The sequence below is a fragment of the Pocillopora damicornis genome, chromosome 1 (genome assembly GCF_964200805.1).
Source record: "Pocillopora damicornis chromosome 1, jaPocDami1.2, whole genome shotgun sequence".
Lineage (NCBI taxonomy): Eukaryota > Metazoa > Cnidaria > Anthozoa > Scleractinia > Pocilloporidae > Pocillopora > Pocillopora damicornis.
In genome coordinates, this window is record NC_142670.1 from 6,685,373 (window position 1) to 6,705,000 (window position 19,628).

Consider the following 19,628-nt stretch of genomic DNA (forward strand, 5'->3'; position numbering starts at 1 on the left):
CCAGACTCCTACTATTTCTCTTCCGCTAATTTTCTGAGAAAGATAAGGGGTCACAAGATAACCATAATCTAATTCAAATTCGCGGAACCACACGAAAGGAACCGTCAGACGAGGGAGGTTGAACCACGTGCAGTTGCCCCAATAGATTGCTTTGGAAAATGGCAAATAGATCCGCGGAGAACACTTCTCAGGGGTACGTACTCTGTTGTAGATGTCGATATTTCCATGAATGAATGCGCCCTAGATTCGCGCCCGCTCGTTCTGCGATTTGGGTTCTTTCGTTGCGCTGTCGTCTCCTCGAGGTATGTCGTTTGTTTATTGAAAAATATTCAAATTCGCAGCATGAAATTTGCAAAACGTTATTTGAAGTTTTATACGCTGTTATTCAAAAACAATTTCATGTAGTATAAAATGACTCTATAGAATAAAAAAAAAAACTACGTATAAAAGTTCTAGCGATTGGACTTGAATGGAATGAATGTGGTCGTGTACATTTTCCCAAACTTAAAATTACACTGGTTTCTAAATTGTGTTTGCTTGAGTGGTAGCAGATGATAGTGTTTATGCGCAGAGTTGGATACAACTGAGTCTAAGAGTTAACGTTTGTAACACTGTTCTTTGCGTCTGTCCAAAGATCTGATGTCATACAATGCATTTAGTCTCTATTGTAAAACTAGACTCGACCATATCTCCGGAATTTTATAGGGCTTACTGCGATTTGATAAACGAGACGAAACGAACTGAAAATATCAACATCTCCGTGGTGTTCTTTGCTGAATCTTCACTATGTTCGCGAAGAGATCAAATCCTCTTCTGTATTTGTGAGCTCGTAGTCGATGAATAATTCGATTGCGTGACATGACACCTTCCTTAAAAAATATCGCGTGACTAAAGTTGTTTTGCAGCATGTTTCTGATTATAATGATAAAAAAAGTTTTCGTTGAGGTTTCAATAATAATAATGGTTGTTGTGTTATCATTTGTGTGATTTATGGACTGAACTGACCGATTCATCCGTAAGGGGGGCATTGGGATTTTCGATATTTTTTTAAGATCGGTTTTTGTGCCAAAGAATTTTGGTTTTTCGGATTGGGTATTCATTATGGATTTTCCGTCCTTTAGCATATGGTTTTCGGTTTTCGTCATAAATACTTGTCTTATGGGCTTCGGATTTGGTTTCCAATGTGGTTTTCGGATTTTCCTATCTGGATTCCGGTTTCTCTTCGACTTAATCGGCCATTATGCGCCTCCACTGATCTCGAGTTGCCGCGAAACCTCTATATGCTCCACTTGTCAACACTGTATCGGATCGATCAGGGTTTTGAAAACTGAGATGTGAACACTTAAAGATTTTGACGGTTTTGCATGAGGTTTTCGGTTTTGATCGAATCTTTTTGCGGTTTTGAGGTTGTGGATAATTTTTTTGACGGCTTAGAGGTTTCTAATAGACCCTCTCATTCTTCCGTACAGTGGAGTTCCACACGGGTTCTTGTTTTGCAAATTGAAAATCTCTCTTTCTAAAATTACAGATCATCATTTTCGTTCTGTTCTGTGTCTTAAATTACAGTAGGCCTCGTTCAGTTATTTCCTTTGAAATTGTATGTGGATTTTTTTTTATAATTTTTAATTTGTTATTATTATTTTTATTGTTCTGGAAAGGAAGAGCAGTTGTCTTTCTCACTTCACACTTGAATTTGGTGTCTGTGCTAGGAAGCTTGTTCCTGCATTTGTCTGCACTGTCATCTATTAGCTTTGTAATTTTCCATTCCAGCGTGAATTTTCAATGTTCTGTAACACCTGTCTTTTTTTATTGAAACCTAAAAATGTAACAAATTTATTTTAATCCAAAGATGTCTTTGTGATTTCATTTTTTGAGACATGTTGAGAGATTTTCATTCTCAAAATTATCAATTTAGGTGCCCATCATTATCAAAGAGAGTCTATTTGATTGTGGCTGTCTTCTTCCAGCTGTAAGTGAAATACTGAAGTAACTTTCATCAGACAATGATGACAAAATCGTTTACATGTAATAATAATTTGATTTAGCACCCCTCTGGAATAAGTGCCCCCCTCCCCCCTGTTTCATGTCAGAAACTTAGACAGGTGATGATGTTTTGCTAAAACTTCACTTGTAATTTCATGCTTGCACAACTGATAATTATTATTACATGTATTGTTATTATTTTTAAGCTTGTCATTATTTTTATACCGGCCTTTGTCAAGCAAAGGGTCAAATCTGGACTTCAAAACTGCAATGGATATCCTGGTTTGCTTATGTGAGTACAGAATTGATTAATAGAGCAAAAAGGTCAAGGCTTATATTGAAGGTCAACACCAAATAGTGTGATCATTGTGTACTTTTAAGTAGTTGTACCTAATACCCCATTCACACCAGCAAAACATGTTTTGTTAAACTGGTTTTCATTGAATGAAAATTATAAACAGAGAACTGAAAAACTTGATTTTTCATTGGATTCAAGTACTTGCTAACTTGCATTTCCAATGTGCTACATTCAAGTCAAAAATATTCGGCTAAATAGTTTCTATGAAGAAAAAAAAAATTAAACTGTGTTTAACAAAACAACTTTTAAACATGTTTAAGCTTTGGTGTGAATGGGGCATAAGTCTAAGTGACACCTAGCTACTTGTCATACAAGGCAAAGGGATGTGCTGCTGGTTTGGGTGGCATTTTCATGATTTACTTAGCTATAATGGGGTTACATTTTCAATAGAGTTACTAGAGTGGGGACTAACACATTTTCATTATTTGGAAAATTTTTGTACATCAAAATAAGGATTTACAATCAGGAAGATTCAAACTAGATTGATATGTACCAGAATATTAATGCACTGAAGTTGAAAAGTAAAGTGTTCTAAATTGACACATAAACAAATGTGTCGCTTCATTTTAGGATCATGACCTACTTAAAAGACTTTGTAGTATAGCTAGATAGATGCATCTATAAACAGAAATTGACTAAGTTGGGATCACAAGTATTACATTTCTGATAAAGTGACTAACTTAGCAGATGGGGTGTACAGTTGGCCACAGAATAGACTATAATAGGGCAGGTATTCCAAGAGGCCAGCAGCACATGGGTAGATGGGATCACAAAAGTAACACTTTCCACTTCATTGACCAAAAAACTCCCCTACCCCTAATCTACCAGGAAATTGTGCCATTTCAGTCAGAATATAAACACAGTGCAATAATATGAGGCATTCCCTTATTGAATGGGTCTAATGGGAGTGTATTTTTAAGTGAGCTTAATTTGGGTGCCACTGTTTTACTAATGTTTGTGTGGTTTCCCTTCAGACCATTTGATTTTTTTAAGTGGTTTTGGCAACAGCCTCACCATGGCTGTTATGTTTGGAGCCACTTCCAGCACATGCCTGAATATGTTTTTACAACTAAAAAATGGAATTTCTCAGATGCCTAACCCAGCTGGATGGGTGCAGGGTAAGTGGTCATACCATAGCAGCCTAATTTTGAATAAATTGAGTGTTTGTTTGTTTTGTTTGTTTTGTTTTGTTTTTTCTCTCACTGTTAAAATCATTTTAAAGAGTATAGTAGCTATAGGTTAACTCAGTTTCCATGGGTCAGTATTATTTTATGAAGAAATGTTAATATAGTTATTAAATGGAATTTAACATACAGTTTAAATGACTAAGAGCAAATACATGCATGGTCAGTAGCGTTTTCAGACATTTGGTTTATGTCTTAGCCAGCTGTTAGCATCCGTGCAGTATTTGTTGCATTCTGCATAGTTTGCATCAGCACTGCTGTGGATGTTAGGGCCCTGGGGCTGTCCTCATCCAGCAGTATACCTTATCAGTGTATGTGTTGGTTTATCGTGTGCCCGTGTTGTGTTTGCTGTTCTGTAGTGTGGGATTCTTGTCCTTGAGGATAGCAGTTCTCGGTGTTTCCTCCCCTCAACCGCAACTGCAAGGTTTGTTTTGCAGGGTCTATTTCAGCAAGCTGCCACTTTAGCGTTGGGTAGGCCAGTTGGGTGTTCTAGCATCTTGGGGTGTGACTGTAGTTGCAGCTCCTGGGCCCCTTGGGCACCCAGCCTCCATTTGTGATGTAAGTGTGAACTTGATATTAAGTTATTTATTTGGAATATTTATACAGGCTGGCTCAGTTCGGCTTTTAAAAGCAGGTGTAAATGTGGGCCCTATAAATGATAAGAAGGCCACACTGGGGGCAACATTTGTTACTCTTTGTTGAAGTCTGTGAGTTGTTTTACTCTTTAACTCTCAAGATCTGATTATTAATTAATTCTCCCCTCTAGCTGCTGCACAATTGCATATTCATCAGTTATGAGAACTTTTCTGTTAGATCAAGAAAACATCTTCTACCTGAGAAGTCTGGGTATTCTCATCACCTGTTTGCAGGATAATGTAAGGATATTATAGGGAGAAGTTACCTGTTAATCATTTCTGGGAGTTAGGGGGTTAATTTACCCTGCTTATAACCAGTACAGAGAAGATGTAGGAGAGTATGGGGCCTATGGTTTATCATCCTTAGCTGAGAAGACTAGAACATCTAACCATTTGCAGATGTTGTATCAAAGGCAGCATGTTCTTGTCAGTTATTTTAAGACCTGAGTGTTGTTGTGGTCAGGGGCTTGAACCCTCAGCTACCAACATAGCCATAACACCTTCACAATGTAGAAAGAAATCACAAGGACTCATCCAAACCAGTTGCTAGATACTTTAATCTGCACAATCATTCTTGGCAGCATATGGCACTTTTGTGGCCTTTCCCTACATCTAGGCTGTTCAGAGGGCTGCAAAACTCCAGAACAAAAATTATCTTTCAAATAGGCACTCTTAAGCCAGATGGTATCAACGAATGCTTTTCATTCAGCTAATATATTCTTGTTTTCCTGTCACCATATTCCCACCAATAACATAGCTCCATTTTCTGCATTTAAATACACACACAACCCACAATTCCTCCAATTGCTCCAACGAAGGGCTATTGCGCTCAAAATGTCAGCTTTTAAACCCTTTACTCTGGCCAATTTACACTATCAACTTAGTCAATAATACTTAATTACCCTGTTATACTCTCCCACTGATGCAGCACCACAGTTTCTTTAGAAATTTACCCCCTTTACCTGTACAGCAGTCCAGCACTCAACACAAGCAAGCAGAAAAAAAAATTCCTCTGTTTTAATTAGTTTTTCAGATTATTGTCGCTGTTCTTGTTACGGGATCCTGTTCTACCCATTTTTTGCTGTCTTACAACTGACAACAGACTGGCTTGGTCCTTGCTGGGTTTTCTTTATGTTACAATCAGGTGAGCTAGCTATTACTTTGTTTATGAATACCAATTTGATCAGACTGTGAGGTTGTTTTTGAACTAGCAAATACAGTACCAATGGAAATTTATAGTTAAGAGTCTAGAGAATATGGATATTGATGTTAACCCTTTAATTCCCATGAGTGACTAAGAGAGAATTCCTGGTAATAGTGTAGTCTGATCGTCCGGGTGAGTGTAGTCCTGAGGAGGACTGATGTCGGTGACTGACGTTTCGACAACCTGAGCAGAAGTCATCTTTAGAGCCAAGGAATAGTTGTTGTCAGTCGAATGTTCCTAGTCCGGTTTGTGTAAACTGATCGGTCGGTTTTTGCCGTGATGTTATTGGCTGTAAGACTCAAGTGGCGTAGGTCGGTCGTGATTGGTCAGTCTCGACCGTTAGTAAAGTTCGGTTCGTTTGTAATGTTAATGTCATGTATGAGTAGTTTGTATGGTGCCGGTAGTGGTTGACACCTGTTGAGGGGAGTCTGTTCCAAGTTAGTAAACCAGATTTCCAGAGTCAGGCGTTGATAGTAGTTGGTGCTGTAGGTTAGGCATTGCGCAGAGTCCCAGTCAATAGTGTGGTTCGGGAGTCCGTGATGTTCAGCAACGTGAAATTTTCCATTCTTACAAAAAATTTTGAAAGTTTTTCACATTTTTTAGCTTTCTTGATCAACTGTCTTTTATAAAGAGCTGAAAAATGTAGGTTTATTTGGTCAAGTGACCGCCTAGAGCAAGAATTGCGTGACAGGTGTAGTTGAGAGAAACTTGTCACAGTCGCAGATTTTAAAAGGCATCCAAGACAAAAATACGGTAGTGCCCAAAGTTTTTTGATGATTTTCAGAGATAAAATTATGGATTATGAAGGGGTATCAAGATTAGTGTTGTAGCTTTCTGGCAAGGGGAGATATTTGACCTCAAAGTTGTCAAATATTTGGATGAATCGAAAAGTCTAAAACCACAGTCGTTTATTTGCCTCTGTTGATTGACAAGCCGTCTATCATATTGACTGATAATTGCGGCGGAAATTAACTAAGGATGTAAAGGTATGTGTGCAAACTCTCAGAGTAATTGGTTGAATACCATCGCAGTGAGAGCTTCATACATTTTACCTATTTTGAAGCGATTTCCTTGGTGAAAACTACGAAAAACCGTGGGGGTGGTCTATCTCCCTCAGGAAAAATCCAAAACAGAAACCAGTTCGTCTTTTTGAGTTTTGGGGTAGACCCTTTAAACTGGCAAAGTTTCATTGAAATCGGTGAGATGGCATGTAGCACGACTGCCTGGTGCTCTCGTGGACAGGCTCTTAAAGGCATTGAACAAAACGGATCCAAATGTGAATATTTATCTAACTGTTCCCTCAGGCTTTAGGCGGGCGCTTGACTGTTTGTTTTTCCCTCAGTATTTTTATAATCCCTAATTCTTAAACGACTGTGAATATATGAAAGTCATATACATGTTCTTTTTACGTGGCCCCACGTAAGAGTGAGTTCGCCCTCAGAGTAAATTAGCACAAAAAAGGATTCATCTGATCTCAGGCAACTTGCTGATTAAGCACCGCTATTTATAACCCCCTACTGCCGCAGTTCGCACTCGGAAAAAAAAACAAGAAATAAAAAATGGCTACCTTCTCGCAGGTCCTAACCGCTTGTTCGACATGAATCTATTTCGATAATTCAGATAACGTTTTTACCAACGGGAGTTTGTGAGTCTGTTGTAAACCGAGTTAGGCACATCTACATAATCGACTCCTTATTTCACTTGTTGAAATTCCTCTTCGATGCTTGACTCTCCGTTGTAGTGATACTTGAAAACAAGGCCCATTGAAATATTCCGCATTTCTATCGCTAAGCTTTTCTCCTATAAATTGTCTACTCTGAGTAATTGTTCCTTAATCGCTGTTGAATGAAGTTTGCGCAAGAGGTTATAATCTGAAATTAGAAGATCCTCGCAGCTAAGAACACTACTGAAACTAGAAGTTGTAAATAGGACCTGAAAAAAATTCAGGCCCGTACGGGATTTGAACCCATGACCTCTGCGATACCGGTGCAGCGCTCTTCCAATTGAGCTAACAAGCCAACTGGGAGCTGGTGAATGAATTGGGTACAAATAATCATCCAAGTGAATGAAGAATTTAGATATATGAAAATTCACATATTTGCACTGCGGTGGAGAGATGAAATTAGAAGATCCTCGCAGCTAAGAACACTACTGAAACTAGTAGTTGTAAATAGGATGATTATTTGTACCCAATTCATTGACCAGCTCCCAGTTGGCTTGTTAACTCAATTGGAAGAGCGCTGCACCGGTATCGCAGAGGTCATGGGTTCAAATCCCGTACGGGCCTGAATTTTTTTCAGGTCCTATTTACAACTACTAGTTTCAGTAGTGTTCTTAGCTGCGAGGATCTTCTAATTTCATCTCTCCACCGCAGTGCAAATTTGTGAATTTTCATATATCTAAATTCTTCATTCACTTGGATGATTATTTGTACCCAATTCAATGACCAGCTCCCAGTTGGCTTGTTAGCTCAATTGGAAGAGTGCTGCACCGGTATCGCAGAGGTCATGGGTTCAAATCCCGTACGGGCCTGAATTTTTTTCAGGTCCTATTTACAACTACTAGTTTCTGTAGTGTTCTTAGCTGCGAGGATCTTCTAATTTCATCTCTCCACCGCAGTGCAAATTTGTGAATTTTCATATATCTAAATTCTTCAGGTTATAATCTATTGGTTTATGCCATTTCCGGCTAACATAGCCCTTATTATATTGAATTCCTAATCATTCAATGTATTTCCATTCAAAAACGGTGATCCTTATCTTAGGGATGCGGAAGGAGAATATTATATTAAAGTTCGGGTATAACGCGCGCCGTAATTGCGAAAAAAAAATAAAAACGGGCAGACGTAACTGCTTCAAAAAAGATCCAATCATAAGGGGTTTTTTTTTTAATTAGTTGTTTATTTATTCAAACATTTACGTATTCATCTATTTATTCATTAAGCAACAACTTTGAATGTCCGCTTTAGCTGCTACTACTATTAGTATCATTTGTTACGGTACAATTTAACCGACAGAAAGAACAATTATTTTATTAAACAACTTGTAATTTTCTTATCGAGTAGCGACTCTTAAAGGAAGTACAGTATTTATCCTAAATAAACTGATTTAAGCCCATTAAAAACCATATCTTAGCTCAACCCACTGACGAAATCTCACAGTTGTCTCCAAAGTTCCTCGAAATTATATCAACAATCTTCACAGTAGTTTTCCCTGTAGTCTTACTTGAAGGGCAGCCATCAGCTGACTGAGCCATAAAAAATTTTAATTTTTAGATTGGTTTATTTCGATGAGTTTTGCCTGCAAATATACGATCGTCCAGAAAATAAACTTATAACTTACAATCACGAAGAAGACTGGTGACATTTACAACTGCATGAGTGCTTAAACAATAATAAACAGAATGACCTTTACCTGCAGATCGTAACTCAGACCGATCACAACCGACTAATAGCTGTTAACTAAGTGATTGTACTAAGTAATTGACTATTATTTCCAGTTTGTTGGATCCAGTTACCTAAGTTGTGCGATATTTCGATTCAAATTCAGCACAAGACTGCAACTCAACTGTCCATACAATGTCTATCTCACTTGATTTGACCTGTGAGCTCTTCCTTATGGAGGTGTCCTTTATCGAAGATAGAAAAACGATGTTCATCTGTCTTTTGAATCGTTCTTTGATCTGCAGATAGATGAGCGACATGAAATATGGTTCTTAGTACTCAGGTATTTATTGAAACACTACAACTTGATGATATGCAGTTAGTGTATAAACAGTTTTCTTTTCTTACCTGAGTGTTTCGCATGGAGTGTAGAGCGAAAATCAGGAAACCCTACAGAATAAACATTCCTTTTTACAATATTTAAATAAACTAGGCAAATATATTTTAAGATTTACATATGTATGAAGAGAAATCTAAGAAGAAAAGAAAATTGCGTGACCCATACATGAGGAAGAAATCTGTTTTCTCTGGCATATTTAACAGCTTTTTGTTTTCATAACTCCAATAAATATTATGTAACAATTGTAATGTTGTATCGCCTGGTTAAAAAGTTTAATCGAGATTGAATGATTTTTGAAAGAAACCATTCAACACTCACCTGAGTAGAGTTGAGTATGGTGAAGATGTAGGCGAAAGCTTTATGCACAGGCAAAAGGAGACCAAATAGCCACGTGACACCCAGCAGGGGAATTATCACTAAGCATGCTTTGATGCCAAGTCTAGGAGTTAAAAACAACCAAAAAAACACCATTCTTTTTTTTTCTTTTGACAAAAAATTGTAATTGTTAGAGATCGGAATGCCTTCCTAATTAAGGAATGAGGAGGTTAGGCGAATATCGCCTCACAGGAGCACATGAAAATCTTTTCCACTGTTTAGTTTTAGTTTTATGATGTAAATCTTACCGTATTTGCTGAAAATGGTTGGCTTCTGCTATTGGCTGCACCAAATTGGTGATCTCTTTTATAACGCGTACGAGTATCAAGATGTTGAGCTGAAGAATACAATAGAAATAAATTGATTATTTAGAAATGGTTGTCAAAAAGCCAAGGCAGGAGAGGATCCTTGCCAAAGACGTCATTTGTTTGGTAAGGAGAGTGGAATGAAGAGTCATTTACAGGGAAAAGAACTCTCAGCTAGGGTACCTGGATTATGAGCTTGGATGCTCTGACAATGAGCTAAAGAAATCGCGAACAAAAGTGTCTAAACTAAATGAACTATGCAAAGTGAAGCCTCATGTTAAATTAGATAAATTCAATATCTTCTACTCTTCCTGCTCGTTTTATCTTTTTCAATTTTTTTATCATTATTAATTTTTTAATGAGTAACTTTAGCGCGAAAAACTCATCTTGGTATATCAATGCGAAACAGTGTTAGAAAACTAATATGGAGGATGGAGAAGCTTTTTTTTACACTATGTAGTAAAAGTTGGAGAATATTTGAAGCTATAATTTGGTGTTAGATCAAGGCAACAACTTCTACCTGATAAGTTTAAATATTTTCATTAGCTGTTTGCTGTTTAATGTAAGAATATCACAAGGAGAGGTTTCATGTTGATCACTTCTGGGAGTTAAAGGTTTAATCCGCTTTTTAAAGAGCAGAGAAAAAAAGTCTTTTGGCAGATATTAGTCCAGGTGTACCAATCACAATCACCAACACGAATCATTAACTCACAATTTCAATGAAAACGACAAAGGCGGCGAATATCCAGGTCAGGTTGTTAGTCGAGGAAAGCCAGCAACTAAACTCGAAGAAGTGAAAGACAAGAAAGAAAGCCAAATTTTTAGCGAATGAAATGATACTGATTTCAAACTATGCACAAAAAGACAATAGAAAGAATGCAATAAAATGAAACAAAAGAAGAAGAGCAATAAGAAACTGTTGAATTTTTTTCCTTACTATTTATCACTCGTGTAGCTTTGTAACCCTTCTTTTCCAGCAACGATGCCAAGTGAAATGGCCACCATGATCACTGGAAGACCTACCCATAAAGAAAGGAAGGAAATCTTAACACTTCAATGGATTACCACACCAGATTTGGTGATCCGAAAGCATGCATGGTTATAGCTACAAGTGCACGCTGTAAAATAATAAACTCACCCCATGAGATGACGTGATACATGTGCATCTTGGTGTTGATGTTGTAAACTTTCACAACGAAGAAGTAGAGATAAATTGCCTCGATCAGCATCCAACAGAAAGCGGCCATGAAGAAATACTGCATCAGAGCTGCTATTGTAACACAGGCAGCCTGTGAAAAGAAAAAGTTTTCGTATTCTTATCATGCTCCTTTCGACGATATTTACGGTGCAAAGAGTAAATTCATTCTATGGATAGAAAGAGAGGCCACTAACTTTGTTTTCTGTGACGTTTATTCCGGCGATGAAGATGATCTGTCCAGCTCCAAGGGACATAGAAACACTCAGTCGAATTTGAGGGAGAGGTTGACGAACATCTCTGATGAAAAAAAAGTAAAAAAAACAATGAATTAGACAAAGGCAACAACAACAATAACATCAACACACACTGAGCACATCAGAACAACAAAATTGAATCAAAAGATACAGCAAAATATGGCTAAAGATATCAACTAAATCTTGACATCAAAGGAAAGAAGAAAAACAGTAAATAGCTCTAGAAAGGACAAAAATCAAAGTGCTCTGTGAGCAAACTCGTGAATTGACACACGATTTTTTAGACTATGTTTAATGTTATCTGGTTTAGGGAATTTTGTGGTTGATTGTCATATCTAGAGTACGAGCAGTAGTTCAGTGTTCGCTAATGTAGCAAAGAAACAAAATAACGTTGGGATAAGAAGGCATTACAATTGAAATGATCATGCTATTACATTTGACAAGGTGGATAATGTCATGTGTTTTAAACGTATATCATTTTTGTTTCTGGCTCAAAAGAAAAGGTTGGAAGTAAATGTGGGTGAACAGTGAAATTTACTGTCTTTCGTTGTAAATATTACAAAATCAAGGCAATACTGTCTTAATGAAAACATTAACGATTCCCTTTTTATCAAATGAGACAAACGGGAACGAGTTTTGAGTGATATAACTAAGCCAAGCCTGCCACCGTCATTTTGGATCTCCGCCTGGGTAGATTTAAGTCACGTGCTAGGCAACGTATAATCAATAACAAGATAGAATTTCATTTCAGGCCTATTTATCAATTTTGTGGTGTGTAACTTTCGCATTTTAGTACGTTGTATGTATGTTGAATCTTCAAATTGTCTTGAAACTTAAAAGAAAATTGTTCTTTAAAAATTCACTGAAAATCGGTAGCTAAAATTGTTTGTTTAGGTGTTATTTGATTTTCGTGTTAACTTGTTATTTCGTCAGTCGCCGGCATCTTTTGTTGCTTCACACAGGAAAAACACACGCGACGAAACGTAATGATCAATTTTGTCCTCAATCTCACGCCATAACAGAAAAAGCTTTTGAACATCTGTAAACTCCGAGCGCTTCGCAGCAAGTGATATTTTCAATGAATCTTCGGATTGTTTTCAAGTTCAAGGATTGTAAATTACAATTTTTTGAAAAACGAAGGTTGTTCTGTTATTTCAGTGTGAATCCTTGCATGCCTGCCAGTCGCTGGCGCCGCTTGTTGAAACTAAAACGAAAAAAAAAAACTCTTTTAAGATTATCATTGGCTTCTTTTTCACCCCACCACTATTCTTAGCAACAAAAGTCGCCATTTCGTCTGTATATTGCTCGCCAAAAACTATCAAATGCACTCAAAAGCCTAAAATCTAAAAAAAGTTTACAGGAATCGACCAATCGAGCGAGCGAGCGAGCGAGCGAATGGCACTCCCCACATCGTATCTATAACTCGCTCTTGCGCATGCGCGCAATTCACGAGTTAAAAAGGAAAGCATTACGAGGAAAATAGCTTAACCGAAAACAATTCATAAAACGTGAAACCATGAGCTTTTCAAGCGCTCTTGATGGGGCATGAAATCGACTTTGAATTTCTTAGTTATCTGGCTGGCTGGCATGCATGTTCTTATTGGCATGGAGATTTGCATTGAGATCTCTTTTCTCTCTAGCCTACTTGAGGGGAGTTAAGAATTTACGTCACTAATATTCAGGTACATTACTTACGTGAGGCAAGAATAAAGTATTAATGTTAAAAGTATCCCGACGATGGAGAGGGTCAGTCCCACGTAGGTGATAACTTTCAGAACTGTTTCGTCCTCCTCGGTGAGCTGTGTCAAAAAAGGAAAAGAAATTTAAAATAAAACATGGATGTTTTTAATTGAGCCCATAAAATTATAGAGTAAGGCAAAAATTATTTGATTACCTTTGTGCTACCGTCGTAGTCCATTAAGACGGCGAAATGCGTCATATGATTGCAGCTGCAAACTGTTTCTTCTGAGTTGCTTTTTGATGTAACTACATGGCATCCTTCCTCTGAAAAGCCTTCTGACCTGAAAAAAAGTAGGTCGACAAAGCGCACAAAATTGTTCATCGTTTTGGAAGAGGCGATGTTTGACAATTTTGCACTAAGTTTTTCCTTCATTGTAGTCTTAGCTGCGAGAACATTTCAGTCAGACTTCCTCTCTCTAAAAACGCCAACATGTTGGCCTCCAGGGAAAATCTTACTAAGAACGTTCATTCATTCTCCTTCATACTTAAATCAATTTAAGAAGGAATAAATACTGAACAATAATATACTGCAGTTTTATTTTTACCTTTTGCTGCTGCCACTCCAAAACATACAATGCTTCTCTGCTGTCAAGACCTGAAAATGGATTTCATCTTGTCAGAATGAATCATAATAACGCGTAACTACTAATTTTAATGTTACCTTAAGGTTTTTGAACTTAAGGATGACATTTTCTCCCAATTTATTTGGCTTGGGGTCCATAGTTATGGCCATTATCCTGGAGTTGATATACCTATGAAGAAATTATATTTGAAAATGAACCAAAACCAAGGAATCAACAAGCATATACTCTCGCTAGATTCAAGCGAATTTTTATTGAAGGTGGAATAGTCTGAGACAGGCAGGGAGACTTCCAACCTTAGATGGAACTTTTGACAGTTTCTAAGGTCAGTTTAGTTGAACTTGGGTCTTACGTGTTTCTGTGTTGTGTGTTTTTGGGGAAAGGGACATACAATAAAATGAAAATAACATCACCCTTTGTTGACTGTTTTATTCCTGATAGGTTGATCTGTCAGAAGTAGGTCATGTAGATCCTTGTACACAAAAGCAACCACCAATGATCCTTAAAACCCCCAAGAATCAACAAAAAATAAGTTATCAAAAAAAAAAAATAATAATAATAAATCACAAAATTAAAATTCTTATCATGACATTAGAAGGAAGGCAAATGATTCAAGAAAATAGACTATGTAAACTAATAAACCGCATTTTTTTGAGGATTTATTTCAATACAGAAATTTCGCTTGGAGAAACCAAGGTAACTAAAAGTTGTACAGTTAACACGCTGGTTAATACGAACCATTTTCCTCAAAATTTGAAGAAGCGATATCGATTCTCGCTTGCCATCGTTGTTCATCAAAGTGGAAGAAACTTGCATTCTGGCGATAGGCTTTTTGAATGGCCAAAACTGTCAAACCGAGGGAGAAGAAAGGTTTCAAAATTTTGAAGGTTTTCTATTCTGTCTTATTGATTGTTTAAAGATACTTTTAATTTCCCTCACCGCAAAATTTTAAAGTATCAAACAAATTAAAAAAAACAAACAAACAGACATCGATAACATTCAACAATAACGTTTAAGGCGTATTACTGAGTTCTTACATTATCTAGGAAATTATGCTGCTCAGTCGGTCTGTCAGCAAGTCATTAAGTAACAGAGAAATAGACTTTAAACCTAAACAGTATTGAAGGCCGCAACCTCACCCATTTTTGGGTACACGATCCTTTTTGAAAGCCTCATTCCACTCAGGTGCTGCTTTCCATAATTAAGAGCAAATTTCTCGACGGCCTCTGCCACCTCAAAGATGGATTTTCTTAGAGTCTTAACCTCTTCCATGTTGGCCATGTCTTTTGCGACGTTCGCGATATTTATGGTGAAATTTTCAAACACACCTACAGCCTCCTGCAATGACGTAAAATATCTCCAGGTTATTAATTAGCCAGTCTCATTTATGCAATTGATATTAAGAATGCGGAAAAAGTCTAGCAGGAGGCCCTCGATGGTGTCCAGGGTATTCATTGTCAAAATAACTCTTTTAGGAGCCTGGATTATTTTTTCCCATTTTTCACCATTTTCACGTCATATGGCTTGAATGGTGGTTTATCCTGAAAGATCAGATATTTACTTTTATGGTTTAAATAGATATATCAAAGTTAAAAGCCTTCAAGTTATGAAAATTGGATACCTTTATGGAAATATTTCTGGTAATGTTTATTCCGGATAATTTTGACACAGAAGCATTTGCCTAGAATTAAAAAAAAAAAATGTCACATTTATAAACAGAGAATGTCCCGAAAAGCGACATGTACAGAAACGTAAATGACTATTTAGAACACAAACCAGCTCCTCGACTGTTGTTGACGATGGCGACGGCGACGGCGACGGCGACGGCGACCGCGACGGCGACGGCGACGGCGACCGCGACGGCGACCGCGGCGGCGACGGCGACCGCGGCGGCGACGGCGACCGCAGCGGCGACGGCGACCGCGGCGGCGACGGCGACCGCGGCGGCGACGGCGACCGCGGCGGCGACGGCGACCGCGGCGGCGACGGCGACCGCGGCGGCGACGGCGACCGCGGCGGCGACGGCGACCGCGGCGGCGACGGCGACCGCGGCGGCGACGGCGACGGCGCCGGGGACGGCGACGGCGATGGCGATGCTGGAGATGTATGAGAATGGAAAATCTTGGATTAGAACAAGATGTCAATTGAGCTGTTTCAATGTTTTACGGCTTTCCTCTTAGCACGTTTGTATATTTTTCCAACTATTAGAGAGCGAATGACAGGAAACGCAAACGGTATAAAGGTTCGAAGATTCAAGCTTGTCATATCGCTCAATGTACAAAACTTGGATAAAACAGATGTTTTATAATAAGTGAACGCTTGTGAGGATCACTTTGGGTTCCTTTCAACACAGGTTTTGCTAAATGTGTCATAACACCATATGTCGCCAATGTTACGAAGTGCTCAACTTGAAGTTTGTTATGCCAACGGAAACTATTGGAATACATTACCTCGAACATCCCCGTTGTTAACAATGATGTGGGAGGAAAATACAAACGAGCTATGGCTTTTTTTAATTGATTAGGTAGCTGGGGAAATGGTTTACTACTCGGCTATTAGCTTGATCGCGATACTCGCCGGTCTTAATTTCTGTACATGTTTGTTTGCACCTTACACCATTGCATCTTCGATAACATTGATCACCGGTAAGTTTCGATTACATTGAGCATCAGCAAGTCTGTCGGGTCCCCCCTGCCTTATCATTTTGTACCTTTTATTTCTGAGGATGGGTTATTTGTTGTGCTTGGGACATATTCCACGTCATTATAGTGACCCATTACTCTTACCATATCGTTGTGTACAAGGCGGTTCAACTTAGTCTTGGTAAGAGTCCCGCCAAGAGTTTTGTCCATCGCTCACATGTACAAGTTAGGTGAGCTGAGCATATTCTGTGAACAATATTTCACTTTTAAGAAGCAAGAACAATTTTCCTGACACAAGTGGAAGACTTTAATGTTTCAGCACATAGTAGACTTTATGGTTGGAGTATGATCTTACCTCCGGGAATCTCGCAAATATAGGCATTTTTATCATTCCGAGAGATACCATTAAAGAGGCTTCTATTCCTGGATATTTCCGCATAATCGTCTTTACCATCTGGCTCAGAATCTCGCCATTTCGAAATGTTTAATTGTTCTCCACTCAGCCAAGTCCAAACCCCGTCTGTCTTCCATAAACCAATGTGCCACGCACTAACATTCCAAGTACCACGCTTCTGAATCTCGTTACTGATAAACTGCCATTCTTCTTCAGTTTCGATGGAGACTAAGTAAAATCCCTGTTCGTAACAGACAGCCTTGTTGTCACACCAACCTCTTCCGCTTTTCGAAAATATGTAAGAGGAGTTTTTGAAACAGGTTGCTTGGCACTCTATGAGAAAAACCAGTACTTCAATACCGGTACTCAAGACCTTGGGCATACATACTCCAATTTGTTATGTTTAAAAGAGCATGCATTCACTCACTGACCTCAGTGAACACGCCTTGTTACTTGTGGCAAGGGAAAATTCCGTTGGCTAGATTATCCCAATCTCAACGCGCTCGACGAAAGTTGTGAAATATACAATTTCGATAGCGGTTTTTTCAGATGCAGGCGATGCGAAAGAAAGGAAAATTTTAGAGTCATCATTTTTTTTTTCGAAACATATGTCCCGATTTTTTCCTTGGGCATTATGTTTAACTTCTAATGCGCTTAAAAGTTCATTCGTCACTGACACGTACAAGTTAGTTGAGCTGAGCATATTCTGTGAACAATATCTTCATCTTAAGAAGCAAGAGAAATTTTCCTGACACAAGTGCAAGAATGTAATATTTCAGCATATAATATACTTTATGGTTCGAACGTGATCTTACCTCCGGGAATCTCGCAAATGTAGGCATTTTCATCACTCTGATTGATACCATTAAAGAGGCCTCCATTCTTGGATATTTCCGCATATTCGCCGTTACCATCTTGCTCAGAATCTCGCCATTTCGAAATATTTAACTTTTCTCTACTCAGCCAAGTCCAAACCCCGCTTATCGTCCATAAACCAATGTGCCACGCACTAGTATTCCAAGTACCACGCTTTTGAATTTCATGTTTGATAAACTTCCATTCTTCTTCAGTTTCGATGGAGACTAAGTCAAATCCCTGTTTGAGACAGGCATCCCTGTTGTCATACCAACCTCTTCCGCTTTTCGAAAATATGTAAGAGGAGTTTTTGAAATAGGTTGCTTGGCACTCTATGGGAAAAAAAATAAAGGACAAAAAATAGACAAAAAATGTATACTGTTGTAACAATAGTGATAATTCTGATGGTGGAGACAAAGGAATAAATAAATAATTGTTTACTGATCATAACAATAGTAATAATGATATAGATGAAGAAGAGAAAGTATATTTTTACACCATTAACATTGATAAAAAAACAATGGGCATCAAAACTTTCTACCTCACCAAAGGAAAAATTAGAATTAGGCAAGGTTTTAAAAGTGGAAATTGGGGAAATCAGGGTAATAGCACCGTTAGTCTGACTTTTTTTTATTTTTGCTTTCCAACTAACGTTTTTTTTAATAGCAAGCCGATGTCATTCCAGGAGGAAGTCTATCACTAATCATTTTGATAATTCAGTCAAATCCTTTCTTTTTTTCCGGTTAATTTTTATGGTACATAAATATTATATTGGAATTACACTTTCTCACCTGTTCCTGGTAATTCCATCATCAAATGAAGGATGACTGTAGAAGAGAAAATGAGATTGTTATGTCGAAAATAACGTTTGAAACAACTAAAAAGTTTATTAGATTTCGAGGTAGACTAGTACTAATGCATTTTATTCGCTGCATGCACTTTAAAACCTACCTATGACTTTTCTTACCTTCCCTTAGGAGCTTAGGGATGCGTTTCATCAGGAGATGTTTACATGATTGTAATTCAAGGACCACCTTCAATTTGTTACCTATCTCTTGCCTTTAATTTTGTTTAATTGAAACTTAAATCTAAAATGGAAATGAAAGGAAATTGCGGTAAAAAATACCAAAACTTTAGAGAGTTTTTAACTGTTGCTCGAAGTAACCGGGATGGGCGCTTATTCCTTTGGGCAACGACTTCACATGCTTAGAGCAAAGCAAATACTTGTGCCTTATAGCTTTGTTTTTCCCAGAATCATCACCGAGAGGTCAAACGTATGGATTAGACTTTTATTTGTAAGTTCAAAAAGTTCAAAATTGTCGCTTCTCGGAACAGATAACTACAATATAAATATTTACGACTTATTCGATGCCGACATTTTGCGCAATATTATTCCAAGTCAAGAGAGTGCCGTTGGGAAACCATTCAAGTGTTCTTTATAACCGTCAGAAAAGTTTAATGAGCTAAGAAATTTGTTGCTTAAAAAGGGGAAAAAACAACAACAACAACAATAATATCCGTTTGGTAGGTGCAGCCTTCTGTTGTTCCGCTTTCCGTCCGTATTTTTGCACTGTTGTACAATGGAATACCGTGAGCATGTTCCATTGCCCAAATAAATGGCTTAAATGGCGTAGTAGCGGAGAGATAAAAAAATATATATATCTTTCGACAAATGACCCTATTATTATTTCCAAAAAAAAAAAAGAAAAAAAAGTGATTTGAGTGGAGATGAAAATTGTAAATGAAGACAGTAAACGTAAAAATTTTGCTTTTTTTTTCTCTTTTTCTAACTGGGTTGGAATTCATTAATTTACCGTCTACTGGGTTTTGGCGTCCATTTAGAAAATAAAATTCAACAACTGAAACCGATAAAAAATTCGAGGATGCAGGGAATTTATTAAGGGAATTAAAAGATGAACCCTTCACAAGCTGAACTGTTGCTGACGGCATTTATTATGATAAACACTTGTCCAAACTGGCCCTCTGTTTATCACAATTATTTTTTCGACTTAGCGTTTTTATAAAATGAGCACGAATGCAACTCCCATTTCTTTCGTGCAAGATTGTTTAAGTGAAACGTCTGAATTAGTTTTAGTCGACGAACTCAATTCGTTTTTTTCGCGAAAAAGATCATATGT

The 19,628-nt window shown here is 37.9% G+C and overlaps 2 protein-coding genes, 1 long non-coding RNA gene and 1 pseudogene across 11 annotated transcripts in view; 2 read left to right on the top strand and 2 right to left on the bottom strand.

The window, feature by feature from the left end:
• Positions 1–19,628, top strand: part of LOC149051612 (uncharacterized) — a 418,635-nt pseudogene that overhangs the window by 383,050 nt on the left and 15,957 nt on the right. The gene's annotated exons all lie outside the window — the stretch shown is intronic.
• Positions 14–11,486, top strand: LOC149051644 (uncharacterized). 8 transcript variants are annotated; one of them, XM_089185826.1, is made up of 8 exons: positions 14–193; positions 1,916–1,969; positions 2,190–2,275; positions 3,316–3,459; positions 3,963–4,083; positions 4,292–4,400; positions 5,186–5,304; positions 10,804–11,486. In XM_089185826.1, the coding sequence occupies exons 1-5, from the start codon at positions 159–161 to the stop codon at positions 3,998–4,000; spliced, it is 357 nt and encodes a 118-aa protein (XP_089041952.1). In that variant the 5' UTR covers positions 14–158; the 3' UTR covers positions 4,001–4,083; positions 4,292–4,400; positions 5,186–5,304; positions 10,804–11,486. The 8 variants fall into 8 exon arrangements, with proteins under 8 accessions (XP_089041952.1, XP_089041958.1, XP_089041945.1 ...); XM_089185832.1 differs by lacking the exon at positions 4,292–4,400; XM_089185847.1 differs by lacking the exon at positions 1,916–1,969 and having other exon boundaries at positions 25–193; positions 9,052–11,486.
• Positions 8,234–13,796, bottom strand: LOC149051645 (adhesion G protein-coupled receptor D1-like). Its single transcript, XM_089186819.1, has 12 exons — positions 13,680–13,796; positions 13,564–13,613; positions 13,173–13,299; positions 12,974–13,077; positions 11,219–11,321; positions 10,965–11,115; positions 10,764–10,845; positions 10,539–10,605; positions 9,770–9,858; positions 9,465–9,585; positions 9,155–9,196; positions 8,234–9,045 (listed from the first exon to the last, which is right to left on the bottom strand). The coding sequence occupies exons 1-12, from the start codon at positions 13,749–13,751 to the stop codon at positions 8,881–8,883; spliced, it is 1,173 nt and encodes a 390-aa protein (XP_089042945.1). The 5' UTR covers positions 13,752–13,796; the 3' UTR covers positions 8,234–8,880.
• Positions 14,054–14,951, bottom strand: LOC149051646 (uncharacterized). Its single transcript, XR_016180765.1, has 2 exons — positions 14,739–14,951; positions 14,054–14,445 (listed from the first exon to the last, which is right to left on the bottom strand). It is a non-coding gene; the product is annotated as an uncharacterized LOC149051646 (long non-coding RNA).

Coding starts and splice junctions, on each gene's coding strand:
- LOC149051644 (XM_089185819.1), top strand. CDS start 159: ATGGCAAATAGATCCGCGGAGAACACTTCTCAGGG. Junction 1,970..2,189: donor GTGGCTGTCTTCTTCCAGCT/GTAAGTGAAATA, acceptor ATTATTTTTAAG/CTTGTCATTATTTTTATACC. Junction 2,276..3,315: donor GGATATCCTGGTTTGCTTAT/GTGAGTACAGAA, acceptor GTTTCCCTTCAG/ACCATTTGATTTTTTTAAGT.
- LOC149051645 (XM_089186819.1), bottom strand. CDS start 13,751: ATGGCCATAACTATGGACCCCAAGCCAAATAAATTGGGAGAAAATGTC. Junction 13,300..13,563: donor TGGAGTGGCAGCAGCAAAAG/GTAAAAATAAAA, acceptor ACTTTTTTTCAG/GTCAGAAGGCTTTTCAGAGG. Junction 9,046..9,154: donor ACTCCATGCGAAACACTCAG/GTAAGAAAAGAA, acceptor ATCTATCTGCAG/ATCAAAGAACGATTCAAAAG.